The 17,439-nt window shown below is 42.4% G+C and overlaps 1 protein-coding gene across 1 annotated transcript in view; it reads left to right on the top strand.

Moving 5' to 3' along the window:
* Nucleotides 1-14,578, top strand: part of MCF2L2 (MCF.2 cell line derived transforming sequence-like 2) — a 297,446-nt gene extending 282,868 nt beyond the window's left edge. Inside the window, exons 28-31 of the mRNA XM_058187136.1 lie at nucleotides 5,349-5,467; nucleotides 7,613-7,725; nucleotides 8,665-8,768; nucleotides 11,141-14,578. Coding sequence (XP_058043119.1) covers nucleotides 5,349-5,467; nucleotides 7,613-7,725; nucleotides 8,665-8,768; nucleotides 11,141-11,241 — 437 coding nt within the window. The 3' untranslated portion in view covers nucleotides 11,242-14,578. The remainder of the gene's footprint in view (nucleotides 1-5,348; nucleotides 5,468-7,612; nucleotides 7,726-8,664; nucleotides 8,769-11,140) is intronic.
* The last annotated feature ends 2,861 nt before the right edge of the window (nucleotides 14,579-17,439 follow it).

Genomic DNA, 17,439 nt, shown 5'->3' with positions numbered 1-17,439 from the left:
GCCTACAGTACTGCATTCTAACCGCTGCGCCACCATGGCTCTTAGTATTCAATTCAAAACTTTATTGTCGGTGCACAACATATGTGCAATGAGATCAGTTGAGCTCCCTCAGTGCACACACCCCCCCAACACAATACAATTCACAGTGAAGACAAAAAAATCCGTAACCCAATAAATCATGTTAACAAAACACCCAGCCCATCAGTGTAATACAGTTCTTCAATGTTAAGCTCCCAATAAACTCATTTTGAATCGGGATACTAACAGCATGCATTGCCCCAGTTAGGGAACAGCTTTTTAAAACATTCTATGGAGATTTAGAAGCGATTGGCGGAACCTTCTCTCAAAATATCACAGTCTGCTCCCCTCTTAATGTGACTGCCAAGGGCAGCTGGTCTTGCTTCCCAATTTGTCAATGTATGTAGCAAAGACACCTACAGGTGAGGCTTCAGTTATGTAGGTGAGGCTGCCATCTTGATTTATTTATTTTTTTGATGCTCGATCTCCACTGATCCAGACTAAGGGGTCCTGAGGATACCTGTTTTTCCTTAACGCAATCTTTGAAATTTGTCAAGGGAAGTTTGCATGCGCACCATTTCACCTTTAAGATGGCTGCCAACCAGCATTTTTAAAATTATAGAATGCTCTGCTTCCTATCCCAGATGCCTTTGAAAGCACCCTCTTGGCTCAAGCTAACTCCAACGCCGTTTCTTCTGCAAGAATGGTACCCAGATCAGCTTCCCAGACAGGTAAAAAGAAACCAAGAGTATCCTTTTTAAGCTCAGATGCTCAGGCACTTGAGGACAACTTTGGAGAAAAAGGACCAGGCATGGGGAAAATTTATCTGGCTTAGCCCCATGAAATGGACTGAAACTCTTTTTACACAACAAGAAGCCCTAGATTCTTAAATATGCTCCCCACACTTGACTGGGGTTTGTGCCAGAAGCAAACCTGATTGATTAAAGCATGAAAAAAAATCATTTTTTATTTCCTATTGACCACCTAAACTTTTTTTCCCCTACCATCGACTTCAGTTGTATTTATCCATCCTCTGTTTTCTTTCTCCCCATTTTGAAAATCAGAAACTCTTCAGAGAGTTGACTTATCTATGTTGCTTCATGAGTCCAGTTGATTCCTGGTGACTCCATGGATATAGTGCAGCTTTCTTCGCAGGGCTGCTGAAATTGTTGGCTATTGTCTTCTTCTGGGATGTTTTTTTTCCCCCCAACTTCCCAGGGATGCCCACAGTCTCTGGGGCTCTCTGGAGGTCTCCCATCCAAATATTAACAACTGGCCAAGCTCAAAAAAGGTCAAGCAGAGGTTGTCCCTTTCAGAACACACCTCATGCGTTGCTGATATTCTCATCACGTTGTCATGATTAAAAGATTCCAGAGAAGGTCTATACGCCAATCGTTCGAGTCCTACCGCCGTGTGGCCGTGTGAGCTCCCGTCACTTGCCTCAGCTCCTGCCAACCTAGCAGTTCAAAAGCATGTAAATGCAAGTAGATAAATAGGTACCACTTTGGTGGGAAGCTCACAGCGTTCCGTGTTTCACCGTACAATTTAGACAACAGCATGATGACATGCTGGCCACATGATTGTGGAAATGTCTTTGAACAGCGCTGGCTCACTGGCTTAAAGAAATGGAGATGAGAACCGTCCCCTAAAGTCAGCTATGACTAGTGGAGTAAAATCTGTGAGAGTTTGTTGCAGCACACACAATCAGACAATTCAGCAGGATTCAAAACTTCTTTATATATATATATATATATATATATATATATATATATATATATATATATATATATATATATATATATATATATATATATATATAATAACACATAAGGCAAATATACAATACCCACGCTGGTTTGACTTAACCATGGCACCATTCCCAGACAACAGGATGGCTCTCCCATGTGTCCATAATAATACCTTTTCCTTGATCCCAGTCCACAGGTGAGATAGAATAGGTGCATTTTCAGCTCACGGCGAAAAGTCCAAAGATCAGACACTTGGCGTAAACCAATTTTGCCACAATTGTTAACCTAGTAGCAATAGCAGTAGCACTTAGACTTATACAGGTACTCCTCAAATTACGGCCCCAATTGAGCCTAAAATGTATGTTGCTAAGCGAGAAATGTGTCGAGTGAGTTTTGCCCCCGTTTTACGACATTTCTCAGCACATTCGTTAAGCGAATCGCTGTAGTTCTTAAAGTAGTAACACGGTTGTTAAGTGAATTTGGTTTTCCCATTGACTTTGCTCATCAGAAGGGGATTGCATGACTCCGGGACATGCAACCGTCACAAATATGAGTCAGTTGTCAGGCATCCGAATGTAAATCTCATGACCATGGGGATGCTGCAGTGGTCATGCGTGTGCAAAATGGTCCGAAGTTACTTGTTTCAAGGCCGTTGTAATGGTCACTAAATGAACTTTTGTAAATCGAGGACTACCCGTATACCGCTTCACAGTACTTTCCAGCCCTCTCTAAGCGGTTTACTAAGTCAGTCTATTTTCCCCCAACAATCTGGGTCCTGATTTTTACCCACCTCAGAAGGATGGAAGCCTGAGTCAATTTTGAGCCGGTCAGAATCGAACTGCAAAACTGCTGGCAGCTGGCAGACAGCAGAACTAGCCTACAGTACTGCATTCTAACCGCTGCGCCACCATGGCTCTTAGTATTCAATTCAAATCTTTATTGTCGGTGCACAACATATGTGCAATGAGATCGGTTGAGCTCCCTCAGTGCACACCCCCCCCCAACACAATACAATTCACAGTGAAGACAAAAAATCCGTAACCCAATAAATTATGTTAACAAAACACCCAGCCCATCAGTGTAATACAGTTCTTCAATGTTAAGCTCCCAATAAACTCATTTTGAATCTGGATACTAACAGCATGCATTGCCCCAGTTAGGGAACAGCTTTTTAAAACATTCTGTGGAGATTTAGAAGCGATTGGCGGAACCTTCTCTCAAAATATCACAGTCTGCTCCCCTCTTAATGGGACTGCCAAGGGCAGCTGGTCTTGCTTCCCAATTTGTCAATGTATGTAGCAAAGACACCTACAGGTGAGGCTTCAGTTATGTAGGTGAGGCTGCCATCTTGATTTTTTTTTTTTGGGATGCTCGATCTCCACTGATCCAGACTAAGGGGTCCTGAGGATACCTGTTTTTCCTTAACGCAATCTTTGAAATTTGTCAAGGGAAGTTTGCATGCGCACCATTTCACCTTTAAGATGGCTGCCAACCAGCATTTTTAAAATTATAGAATGCTCTGCTTCCTATCCCAGATGCCTTTGAAAGCACCCTCTTGGCTCAAGCTAACTCCAACGCCGTTTCTTCTGCAAGAATGGTACCCAGATCAGCTTCCCAGACAGGTAAAAAGAAACCAAGAGTATCCTTTTTAAGCTCAGATGCTCAGGCACTTGAGGACATCTTTGGAGAAAAAGGACCAGGCATGGGGAAAATTTATCTGGCTTAGCCCCATGAAATGGACTGAAACTCTTTTTACACAACAAGAAGCCCTAGATTCTTAAATATGCTCCCCACACTTGACTGGGGTTTGTGCCAGAAGCAAACCTGATTGATTAAAGCATGAAAAAAAATCATTTTTTATTTCCTATTGACCACCTAAACTTTTTTTCCCCTACCATCGACTTCAGTTGTATTTATCCATCCTCTGTTTTCTTTCTCCCCATTTTGAAAATCAGAAACTCTTCAGAGAGTTGACTTATCTATGTTGCTTCATGAGTCCAGTTGATTCCTGGTGACTCCATGGATACAGTGCAGCTTTCTTCGCAGGGCTGCTGAAATTGTTGGCTATTGTCTTCTTCTGGGATGTTTTTTTTTTCCCCAACTTCCCAGGGATGCCCACAGTCTCTGGGGCTCTCTGGAGGTCTTCCATCCAAATATTAACAACTGGCCAAGCCCAAAAAAGGTCAAGCAGAGGTTGTCCCTTTCAGAACACACCTCATGCGTTGCTGATATTCTCATCATGTTGTCATGATTAAAAGATTCCAGAGAAGGTCTATACGCCAGTCGTTCGACTCCTACTTGCCTCAGCTCCTGCCAACCTAGCAGTTCAAAAGCATGTAAATGCAAGTAGATAAATAGGTACCACTTTGGTGGGAAGCTCACAGCGTTCCGTGTTTCACCGTACACTTTAGACAACAGCATAATGACATGCTGGCCACATGATTGTGGAAATGTCTTTGAACAGCGCTGGCTCACTGGCTTAAAGAAATGGAGATGAGAACCGTCCCCTAAAGTCAGCTATGACTAGTGGAATAAAATGTGTGAGAGTTTGTTGCGGCACACACAATCAGACAATTCAGCAGGATTCAAAATTTCTTTATATATATATATATATGTATATATATATATATATATATATATATATATATATATATATATTGATTGTGTGTTATTATATATATATAATAACACATAAGGCAAGTATACAATACCCACGCTGGTTTTTCCAATGTGGCAGATAGAAGAGATTGTAAGTAGGTACAAACATGGACCAGGGATAGCAAGAGACAAGACCTCTCCTATATACAGAACAGTTGAGCTAAGCCACGCCCAGACTCCTAGCTGTCTGACCCACCAAACAGCCCCCATTGGCTGACCTTGTTGCTATGCCTATTCCAACTCAGGAACTCTTATACACTGACAAAATCCACAGGGATTCCTTTACGTTTTGTCCTGATTATGATTTTCAGAAGAAATACCTATTTTGATTCTGACACCGCAATCTTCAATAAAGTGATGCTGTCCAGGTGTGTTTTAACTGCCTGACTGAGCCAATTCAGTACAGGACACGATTCCACTTTTAAATCATTTCTTCTTCTAAAAAAATCCCTAAATATTATACATCACGTGTCTTAGAAGCTGACTGTCTTCTGTCAACTGTCTAATATTGATGGACTGGCACTTTTTAGAAAAAAACAATCTTCTAAACAAAAGGAACAAGTTAGCATTGTATAAGATATAAATGATTTCAGCAAAGAATTACATTTAATAATTTAATAAATGCATGCATATTAGGACAGAGAAAGTGGGCTAATCTCGTTCATCAAAGCTAAAGAAATCAAAGCAGGAATGTAGCTGGACTTAGGCATTGAGGCTGAGCAGCACGCAGAAATCCCAGCAACCCAGAAACCTCTGAAGGCACGCAATGCTGATTCGGGGAGTTGAATTTGGGGCTACCATTATTATTATTATATTTACAAGACTCCTTTTATCTTACCTAAATCAAATCAGATTTGATTTGATATCTAAAACGCAACAGGAGATAATGTCAACTGTTGTGTTCTGTTTTTTTTTTAAACGAAGGTTGGCCGAGTAGACAGATGCCATCGCTAGATACATTTGAGGACTTCGAAGCCATTCCATCCAGCACTGAAGACCTCTCAAACTCTTCAGATCTGGAGGAGGACAGCCACCCTTCTAATGTAGGTAACATCCTTCTGACCTTCATGCAAGATCTAGAGGTGTCAGAAAGACCAGTTTTGCACAATTCAGGGCTACAGATCTATTTCCAAGATGGCTTTGGGTTGGGTGCTTCAAGGATCTTTATTAATAGAGGTAGTTCTTGCATTCCAAACAATTATGTTTGGAAGAGTTAATGGTAAAAGGAAACCAGGCTGCCAAAAACCACAATGGTTGGACACCATCAAAGCAGGCACCAGCCAGAGCATAGAACAACTCAACGAAGTTGTGCAAGATCAGAAGATATGGAGAGACCTGGCCCATAGAATCCCCAAGAGTCAGGCACCTCTGAATGGATGGATAACATCATCACCATTTCTTGCGTAAAAACCACTTGCTTAACAACTGTTCAAAGTTACGATGGACTTCAAAAAAACCTACTTGCGACCTGTCCTAGTACCTAACAATTGCCACACTTCCCCTCCGGTCACACGACTCCATGTCAGGCGCTTGGCAACTGGTTTGCATTTATAATAGGTTAAACTGACATCAGAAAGGTCCAGGTTCGAATCTGTACTTAACCATGATTCCTCTTTGGGTAACTTGGGGCCAACCACTCTTTCTCAGGCCAGCCTATGTGAGTTGGGTCCTTCAACGCTCAAATGAAATACCCTTTTGAGAATGTGTGGTAGCCGAAAACAGAGGTCTCCAAACTTGGCAATTTTAAGACTTGTGGACTTCAACTCCCAGAAATCCTCAGCGAGATGGGAGTTGTTAAGTCCACAAGTCTTAAAATTGCCAATGCCTGGTCTAGAAGAATATGTGCAGTAAACTTGCTTTTAAAATGAGCCTCAGCCTCAGTGCTAATGCAGAACATTAAGAATGTCAGGGATGTCAGCCTTGAGAGTCCAGACAAGAAAACACCTAGAAATACCAGCATTAACTTGATGCCTCTTATCTGACTGTTCTGTCCCCATTACACGTTAGTCTGTGTGCAGCTCGACATGCAGCTAAACCTACCTATCCTCCAATAAAAGAGACCATGTGTGTAGATCTGGATGCTTTATTGAAAGAACAGGATATGGTGAAACTGGGGAAAACAGGGATACATACAATGAGAACCAAATACAGGATAGACAGTATTAAATTACTGCTGAACATAACAATAAATACAAGCAATTTAAATCTCTCTGTGTGGGATGTAGGTTTGTTCAGTGGTGGGATTCAGACAGTTCAGGCTGGTTCGGTCGAACCGGTTGTTAAATTTCTGTCTGGCTCCTCCCCGCCCTGTTCAGGGGTCCACACATGCTCATTTTGGCTCCCACTAGGCCCAAAATGGAGTGTGGGGGGAATGGCGCACCCCCCTGCGCCCAGTTTTTGTGCCCAGGAGGCTGCAGGGAGACCTACTAGGCCCAAAACAGGTGCGGGAGGTGCAGCATGCCCGCCCGCAGCCCATTTTTGTTCCCAGTGGGGTGCAGGAGGCTGAGCACTCCCTATCACACCCCTTGGCCATGCCCACCATGGCCACGCCCACCCACCCGGTCATTAGGACAGAGAACCGGTTGTTAAATTATTTGAATCCCACCACTGGGTTTGTCCTTGGGTGACCATGTGCCACAGATTAAGATGGATTCTTCTTTGTGCTTCTGACTTCTCCAAATGCTAAAGGAAATGGAGCCTGGCTTCCCAGCATGCACTTGGTTTGAGAGTGCGGGTTGATGGGTAAAATGAGTAGGATCATCTTCAAACAATATACTTGGGGGATATTTGTCTCTCCAGCCACTAGATGAGGCTAGAAGGCAACAACAGTATATAAAGATTGTATGATGTGTCATACACTGATTATTGTCTAGTCCAGCTTTGCTGGCTGAGGTATTCTGGGAGTTGAAGTCCACAAGTCTTAAAGTTGCCAAGGTTGGAGACCCCTGGTCTAGTCCATGGTTTTTTCTCCTGTCTCCCAAGGTCATTCTCACATACCATTACAGAGATTAAAATGTAGTCACTGCTATACCAAATATTTGTCGATTGTTTATATTTATGATATTTTTATACCACCTTTCTCTTTTCCTAGCATGTTTACATTAATGAACATTTCCAGGGTATCAGTGAAATACCACTGGCTATTTTTGGGAATAACTATCTGTGGCTTGGTTTCATTCATTTTTTAGGGATCAAATCTATACCGGGTAGAAGGGAGTTTTGATACCTGCTTCCCAGACTCCCTCACCTTAGAAGAGGGCGATCTAGTGCAGTTTATTCAGGAAGGAGAGAATGGACAATGGTAAGTAAATGATATATACCTGCTCATACAATTTTTAAATCATAATTAAAGGGAGGGAAATGCTTTCCCCTGGGTTCTTGGCTGAATCTTGAAAAAACAAGTGAAGGAGAAGGAAGGAAGGAGTGATTGTCTGGAAGAAAAAATATATAATGATATTAGATGAGTTTATAATTAACTAGATGATAACCCGGCATTGCCCGGGTATTTTATGTATCCCAATCCTGTATTAGACATGAAGAGCAACTTTACCCTGAGCCCTGATTTTGGCAAGAATTAAATTAGTTAAAAATGCTTTCCCTGTGCCCCCAGAAGCGTCAAGTAAAATGATACCACTCTGTTGTTTTGCTAGCTGATCCATGATCATTTGGTATGCTTTTTTCTGATCTTTGTTTTATTGATCATGGCTATACATTTGTCCTGAAGAATAATCAAAGCCTTGTTGAAAATGTCCAGACCAAACGTAATTTCTAATATTGGATTTTCCCCCTTGCCAGAGGGAGACCCCTTGTGGAATACTGTGAAACCATTTCCATGGCAACTCCACTGTACTGTGCAGTAGAAGCCATTTTAAGGCACAACAGGCTGTATCTTAACAGAACACACACACCCCGAGGGGTGTTAGGGGTGTCTTACCCCCACAGTATTTCTTTCCAGAAAGTAAGTCATCTGTATACCAAGTTTGGTTGAAATTGCTCAAGGCGTTCCAGAGTTATGCTGGAACATATGCACACACAGCCATTTTTATATATATATATGATTTTGGATGTGTCTCTGAACATTCCCCAACCTTTGATTGCTTTCTTCAAGAAGTATTTTTATGTGGACTAACTTTATTACAATCCTATATTAACCCAGAAAGATTGTATGCTATATACAGTACGAGTAGTGGCTGAAATGTGAAAAAAAAGGACATTAATTTTTTTCCCCCTCCAAACTCAGGTTAGTGAAGAAGCTAGTTTCAGAAAAAACAGACTGGATCCCATCCAGTCTGTTACAACCAGCAGAAAGTGAAGCCAACAGCAGTTGTAGAATCAGCAATTCAGGTAAGCCATAGCAAAGTTTAAAAAATTTTATGTTTCTAATTTAATTCTGCATTCCTAAGCAGTAAAAAATTCTGGCATATTGCTTCTTTGAGAAGACGAACTGGACTATTTTCATCCTATTCTCATTAATATTCCAAATTTGAGGGGATGCAGATTTTTGTTGTTGTTAGTTGCAAAGTCATGTCCGACTCATCATGACCCCATGGACAACGTTCCTCCAGGCCTTCCTGTCCTCTACCATCCTCTGGAGTCCATTTAAGCTCACACCAACTGCTTCAGTGACTCCATCCAGCCACCTCGTTCTCTGTCGTTCCGTTCTTCTTTTGCCCTCAATCTTTCCCAGCATTAGGCTCTTTTCCAGGGAGTCTTTCCTTCTCATTAGGTGGCCAAAGTATTTGAGTTTCCTCTTCAGGATCTGACCTTCTAAAGAGCAGTCAGGGTTGATCTCCTCTAGGACTGACCGGTTGGATCGATCGTCTTGCACTCCAAGGGACTCGCAGGAGTCTTCTCCAGCACCAGAGTTCAAAGGCCTTGATTCTTTGGCGCTCAGCCTTCCTTATGGTCCAACTTTCACAGCCATCCATTGCAACTGGGAAAACCATTGCCTTGACTATACGTACTTTTGTTGGCAGGGTGATGTCTCTGCTTTTTAGTATGCTGTCTAGATTTGCCACAGCTTACCTCCCCAGGAGCAAGCAGATAGGCACCTCAAATTAACAAACTAGTAACAACAACAATAAGCCATAGGGATTTCTTCATTCAACCTCATCCAGACACACACACCCGCCCCCAACAAAATTGCTTTTTAAAGCCAAATCCAAAATCTTACCTGTCTTGTTATCCTCACTAAATAATTGATTGTTTTCACATTCTGTCTTCAAAGTTAATAGACTTAAAACGTCCTTCAGCCACGATATATTTTAGAGAAATATATTATGTTGCTAAACCATCACTAACCATAAAGAACGTGTAAGGGTTGAAGGAATGAGGGCGCAGTACGTTTAGTTGCAGGTGAGATAAGAATGGGAGGGAAGGAAGGGGCAATGTGATGGAATATTAATGAAAAAATGTAACTTTATACAGGTAGCCCTTGACTTACAAACCATTCATTGAGTGAAATGAACGGCATTGAAAAAAGTGACTTATGACCGTTTTTCACATTTACGATCTTTACAGCATCCCCATGGTCACGTGATTAAAATTCAGGAGCTTGGCAACTGACTCATATTTATGACAGCTGCAGTGTCCTGGGGTCATGTGATCCCCTCTTGTGACCTTCTGACACTGGGGAAGCCAGATTCACTTAACAACCGTGTTACGAACTTCACAACTGCAGTGATTCACTTAACAACCGTGGCAAGAAATGGGGCAAAACTCACTTAAAACAACTGCCTCACTTAGCAACATAAATTTTGAGCTCAGTTGTGGTTGTAAGTCAAGGATTACCTGTATTGTGAGCTTCTTTGAGTTGAGGAAGAGTTTCAAGGTTATGTTAGAGATGTTACCTAGAAGGAATCACAGCAGAAAATTGACACTGCATCTCTAATTGACAGCATCTCTAAAAGTTATCCCAAAGGTGCTTTTTCAGGAGGCAACTGGGCTTCCTTGTTTTTTCTTTGAAGACATTTCCCTTCTCATCCAAGAAGCTTTTTCAGTTCTGACTGGATGGTGGGGAATGGAAGGATTTTTATTCCTGGCAGACAGCTGGTCATTTGCATTCTTTTTAGAGGGTCGTTGAAGCACTTGGAGGTTTATCTGTGTCCTTAGGGTCACTTGAGTAAGTGATCCTGGTTCCTGACGTCTGGAATTTTTCCTCTGGAAATCCATTCCTACTCCCACACCATTCAAAAGGGGCTCATCCCAAACTATATAATTAAAAGTCTGTAGAGATTCTCAGTCACTCAGGTCATGGTTGTCCCAAAGGTGCTTTTTCAGGAGGCAACTGGACTTTCTTGTTTTTTCTTTGAAGCGTTCCGCTTCTCATCCAAGAAGACTTAGAACTTAGAAAATTTTTTTAGAAACTTCTAAACTTAAACTAAACTTAAATTTAGAAATTTCTAAGTTTCTTAGAAACTTAGGGGAAAAAAAGAAAACTTAGAACTCCGCCGACTCCGACATGACCTGTGTTTAACCCACAGAATCATCTATTGCAATGTCCTTCCTGTTAAAGACTACTTCAGCTTCAATGGCAATAATACAAGAGTAATCACTCCTGTCTTGTGCAGGGTGAGTGTGAGAGTGTCTTCAAAAGAAAAGTCCAGTTGCCTCCTAAAAAAGCACCGTGACCTGGATGACTGAGAATCTCTGCAGACTTTTATCTCTAAAAGTTAAATCGTTATTACTGATATTGTTGGCGCATTTTCCCATTTCAGATGTCTACAGCGATACCCACAGCTCTGCATCCACAAACTCAGAAATGAAGATGGGAGAGCTGAACCGAAGCTTAACAGCTGGACAGAAAGCTGGAAGCTGAGCAGACACGGAAACATCTCCTCAGGACTCAATCTTTTCTGTTTACCTGCCGATGCTGGACCAAATTGCCTTTTTTTTTTCTCCCAAGCTCTGGATTTCACAATTTCAATATTTTTGTCAACGTGAAACACATTAAAAAAATAGAGAGAGAGAGAGAATCTAGTAAATTTCAAAATCGGTTAAACTTCAAAGAGGTCCGAGTTACCTTCATATTCGACAAAACACACTCATCGTGTGCATTTTTTTTTCTTTTGCACTGCATTTTTTTAACGTCAAAAATTAGCCTAAATTAGATGGACGACGCCAGATTGGGTTGATACCCCCCCCACACCTCAGTTTTGGGACGGAGTGCTGGATTCTCGAAACTCAGATCACCGGATCTTCAAGGTGCCATTCTGTTGGGCGGAATGAAAGGTGTTCGTTCGCCAGTTTGGATCGGCTGCTCAGCCACTCGTTTTCCGTGGCTCGATCTAACTCACGTGCTGTTATCTCAAAGACAATCAAAACCAAGGGACACCACCCCCCCCCAAAAAAAAGTCGAAGCTGAGTGACGACGAAGAAAGTGCAATTCCTCAAACCTGAGCCAACGGGCACACCTTTGCACGACGGCGAAAGGTGTAACTTGCCTTGGGTTATGTACGTGTAATCTTTTGTCTCTACAGGGTGTTTTGGATGCTGACTGGAAGTGGATACGTAGCGTGAAAACTCAAAAAAGGGGATGAGGAAAGGGCTTTTGGGAAGGCAATTCTGGGATGTGGCATTGACATTGCCAGCTTTGTTCCCCTTTGGAGGTTTCGCATCCAGTTCTGTCTAATGCTGCAATTCAGTGTTTTACACTTGCGTGGAAGGCATTTGGGCATTGTCCTATGTTGGGCTCTGGATTAGAATACAGAGTTTTCATCCTACCCAAAATATATAATGAATTCCCCATATAATGTCCCTCTCCCCCATCATCCCCAAAAATGAGGTACTTGCCAAGGAGAATGTGTTGTTGCTTGAAAGTTTCTTGCCATATCATATTTCAGGGGGGGAGTTGGGGAAGCATTGCAGCCCTCTGAACAATATCATGAGTTTGCCATCAGTACAAAAGAAAATTATTACCCCTGGTTCAATTTAAAAGCTTCAGAGGTTGTCATCCCGCTTAAAGAATACTGAGCAACTGAGTTGGAAGGGACCTAATCCAACCCCCTGCTCAAGCAGGAGACCCGATCCCAGCGTCGGTGAACCTTTTCAGCACTTAGTGCCAAAACGGGAGCGCTCGCACATGTGCCAGAAATGAGAACAGCAGCCTCCCTGGTGCACATGTGCGTGCCAGGAAGATAAAATTCTGGGTTAGGGTGCGCATGCTGGTTTTTGCGCACACATGAACACCAGAAACCGGAAGACCAGGTGGCTGGTGCGCATCCTTGTGCAGGAAACTGGAAGATTATATTCCTGGCACATGTATGTGCACCAGGTGGCTACATTTCCAGCACTCCAGCACACATGAAGACCAGCTGGCCGGCGCACCGGAACCTGGAAGAGCAACAGGCAACGACTCGCATGCCCGGAGAAATGGGTCTGCGTGCCACTTCCGATACATGTGCTGTAGGTTCGCCATCACGGCCCTATCCAATGCTTCTCAACCTTGGGCGTGTGAAGATGTGTGGACTTCAATGCCCAGAATTGAGCTGTGTGGAGTTCTGGGAGTTGAAGTCCACACATCTTCAAGCTGCCAAGGTTGAGAAACACTCACTGCCCTATACCGTGGGTGTCCGATCTCTCCTTAAAATCCTCCAGTTTTTTTTTCATTTAAACCTCCAGGCATTGCAATTTGCAGGATTCAAGGTGCATGTCAGCACCAGAGGGAAAGAATTATAGTGTGAAATTATTTTGCACGAAGGCTTCATTTTGATGATGAAAGGGGAAAGCTAGGTTCTACAAATCTGCCTATAGTGTCATGTTCAAAAATGTTCCTTTTTTTTCTGAACATAGGAATAGGATGACTTGATGAGTGCTATATAAAAGCCTGGTCACTCAAGAGAAATCCAAAGATTCTTCTCCAATTCCTGGAATGTGGCAAAAAACCGCATCTGAAAGTTGTATTTCTGCGGTCTTAGCAACGTCCCAAGCTAATTGAATGCCTCTTGATTGGCACATCGATCGGTAGATGTGCTGCTTGAACGGTTTGATAGATCTTGGAATCCCACCATTAAAGCGGAATTATTTCCCGGAATAAGGCTTTGTCCTGAAAGCCTATGCTGAAGTGTTCAGCCAGTGGTTTTCAACCTATGAACTGCACACCCCAGAGGGGACCGCGATGTCATCACAAGGGGTCCGCAAAAGCTTGAAAAACTGTTATGATTTAAATCTTGAGTTAAGTCTTGGGGGGGCAGAAAAGGTATTTAAAGGGGTTTTGTGGTGAAGAAAAGGTTGAGAACCACTGTGTCAGGCCATTTTCCTGCTGAATTTGCAAATTACAGTTTAGTTATAAGGCAGCATTCCTCAGACTCATCGACCGCCCCTTCATGAAATATATGGTCGTTTATCGACACCCCCCCCCAAACATTTATTATGTGAAAATAACAAATAAAACTTTAAGTAATAGTACTACAAATCGTAATAACAGCAACAGCGGGAACTCTGTGGATAGTTTCATCAACCCTTGGGGGAGGGAGTCATTACTGACCACTTTGGAACCTTGGTTTAGGGCAAGGATGTCCAACTTGTTCACTTTAAAACCCGTGAACTTCAACTCCCAGAATTCCCCAGGCAGCCATGCCGCTGCAGGAATTCTGGGAGTCGAAGTTCACAGGTCGTAAAGCGGCCATCGTTGCCCAGTCCTGGACTGATGCTACAGGGGAAGCCTTGCTAATGCTTTCCTGGTGCGAAGGTTGTTGGGATACCAGACGTTCCTGAGGAAGGAACTTCATCATAAAGTGGGTCCTGGGGATAAGAGCAGTTGAGAAATGCTGGCTGGCCAATTCTGTGAGTCTGCAAGTCTTAAAAGTTGTTAAGGTTGGGCACCCGTTTCAGGAGTTTTAAGCTCCAGATGGGCTTCCAGATCACCTGGTATTTCATCACACAAAAAACTGAGCCAAACAGTATGAGACAAGAGTGTAGCCTGTGTGGTATAAGCTGGTTCTTTAAAGCAGGGGTCTCTAGCAACTGCGGACTTCAGCTCCCAGAATTCCTCAGCCAGCTCTGAATTCTGGGAGTTGAAGTCCTCAGGTCTTAAAGTTGCCGAGGTTGGAGACTCCTGCTTTAAATCATGCACGTACGGTAAGACTGGTAATGAGAGATTGTAACTTTAAAGCAGCGTTTGTCCACCTCAGCAACTTTTCAGACGAGTGGACTTCAATTCCCAGAATTCCTCAGCCAGCAGGGGAATTCTGGGAGTTGAAGTCCACCCGTCTTAAAGTTGCTGAGGTGGACAAACACCGATTTAAACAATGGGAATCCCATCGGGGTGTCTTTTAATTTCTGATCTACTTTCCTAATCTGATCAGGATTCCCAGTGACAACAATTTTGAGGCATGTAGATGGGGGGGGGGAAGATACTTGCATCCCAATTCAGCAAGAAAACTTGGTTTTCTGTGTGTTTGCATTTATCAAGATGCCTGTTACACACTCACACACACTCCAGGGCTCTTTTGAGTTTCCTTGATGCAGATACGGTTGTCATTTTGATTTTTTTTTTAAAAAAAAACAACAACACCTTATACTGCCCAATTTTAGTGGCACAATTAAGAGGTTGGAAATTTGCCAAAAAAAATTGGCGATAAAATACAGTTGAATTTGTGGCGTTCAGTACAGGACCTATTTCTGCCCTTACAGAACGGAGAACATGTTCAGACATAATGGATAGATTCACTTAGAACACACTGTGGCACCTTCTAGCTATATTTGCATTAAATGCCCTAGCTTTCCCATTCTTTCCTTAAATACGCTGAACAGCTTTGAAAAAACATCTGGGGAGCAGAAAAATGCCACGCTTCAGGTAATCCTTGACTTACCACCATTCATTTAGCAACGGTTCAAAGTCACAACAGCCGTGAAAAATGTGACTTTCTGACCGGGCGGGATCACACCTACGACTTTTGTAACATGCCCACTGTCACATGATCAGAATTTGGGTGCTTGTCAACCGGCACGTATTTATAATAGTTGCAGCATCCTGGAATCACATAATCCCCATTTGCACCAATAGGGGAAATCCAGATTAATTTAACAACCACGTGATTCCCTTAACAAGTGCAGTGACTCGCTGAATTCACATATCAACCGCCTTGCATAGCAACGGAACCTCTGGTCTCCATGGTGGTCACAAGCTGAGGACTACCTGTATTTAAAACCCTCCTCTGTACTGTGTTAGCCCCAGAGCTGCTAAATTTTGCTGCTAAAATTCCTGCAAATGTTATTTGCAGGGGCGTCTGCGGGAAAGGAGTTTAAAAAGGAAGAAGGAAAAAATAGATGGCGGCCATGACCACCTTAATCAAAGCCCCACCCCTTTTTATACATGTCACAGAGAAAAGAGGCGGGGCTTTGGTTGCATCCTCTTGATGGCCGCTATCTTGACTTGCTTATCTCTTCCCTCAAGATGTCCTTGATTACTCGGCCCGGGATCTGTAATTTTTAAATTTGTTTTCCACGTTGAGGATAATGTTATTTGTGGTTCATCACTGCTTGGAAGAGCAGCGGGGAAATTCTGCTTTCTTCCTTCATTTCTTGTTATCAGGACCGAATGTATGAATGTACTCCAAAATGTGTGTTTGTGTGAAGCTGAACTTTCTGTAAATAGACCATTACGAACTGTGTAAAACCAGTCCTTGTTTTGACTTTCTTAAGAATTATAAATACCATGTTACAAAACCCCTGGCGATCTTTTTCCTTGCTTTTAAGTGCGACGTGAAGCTGAGCGCAATTCGTCTCAGAAGATAAAATCGAAACGTAAAGAATCAAAGGAGATTTGGCGTTAATCAATCAAATCTGTTTTCCTTCTTTCTTCCTTCCTTCTTTCCTTCCTTCCTTCCTTCCTTCCTTCCTTCCTTTTGTTAAATGCAACAGTAAGATTATTGGCAGGGCAGGCAGGGACCTTTTGCCCATTTTTGAAAAAAAAAAAATCTCCTTTCCGAAAGCTAAACATTGATTAGGAGGAACCTATCTAACAGAAAATATGCAAACACTGCTGTCATTATGGAAACATGGCAGTTTAGCATGCAAAACTAATCAGAAATATGTCATGATCCATTGTTTTGCCAAGTATCAGGGCAGTGATCAGATGCCCAGGCAATTGGTTCTTTTGGATCCAGAGACAATGAACTTTCCAATAAATAAAGGGATTTTAAGCTTCATTATTAGCTGTAGTAAATAGATTTAAAAGCATAACGTCTTCAAACTTGGCAGCTTTAAGACTTGTGGACTTCAACTCCCAGAATTCTCCAGCCAGCATAGCTATAGGTATAGGTATAGTCTTAAAGCTATCAAGTTTGAAGACCTCTGCTTTATATGTTATGCTTTTAAATCTATGAATGATATATGCTTTTAAATCTATGTATGATATAAAGCAGGGGTCTCCAACTTTGGTCCCTTTAAGACTCGTGGACTTCAACTCTCACAGTTTCTCAGCCAACTTTGCTGGCTGAGGGATTCTGGGAGTTGAAGTCCACAAGTCTTAAAGGGACCAAGGTTGGAGACTCCTGATATAAGGCATACCCGCAAGCAAGGTGACATCCAAATCTCTTATAAGATGTCAGGAGTTCCTAAATAATGACAGCAGAGATACCCCGACAGCAGTCAGTTTCCACAAAACTCAGTTCCCAATAATCAACACACACATACACACACACCCTAAAAAAGTTTTATAAAAACTTGATAATGACTTCATGGCCCATCTTTTATAGTCACAAGGCTGCAAGACTTGAGTGAATGGCATGTGATAGGCACTGAATGTGGGTAGGCACTGAATGTGTGAGATTTTCACAGCTTTGCAGCTATGTAAAGTTTCTCCCCTTCGTCTTTATTGAGCAGGCAAAAGTTGAAAAAGCAAGCAGATCAGCTACTAGTTCGACCTACAGTTCTAGACTTTTCTGAATATGAAGGAGAAATCAAAATTGTCACTAATCTCTTTGCGATAACATTGGTCTTCAGCATTGCCATAACATCCATCCGTATATATATATGCCCCTCAAGGGGAGCCCCATGTAGAGAGCATTGCAAT

This window comes from Ahaetulla prasina, chromosome 6, assembly GCF_028640845.1.
Source record: "Ahaetulla prasina isolate Xishuangbanna chromosome 6, ASM2864084v1, whole genome shotgun sequence".
Taxonomy (NCBI): Eukaryota; Metazoa; Chordata; class Lepidosauria; order Squamata; family Colubridae; genus Ahaetulla; species Ahaetulla prasina.
This window is presented reverse-complemented; position numbering and strand designations above follow the sequence as displayed.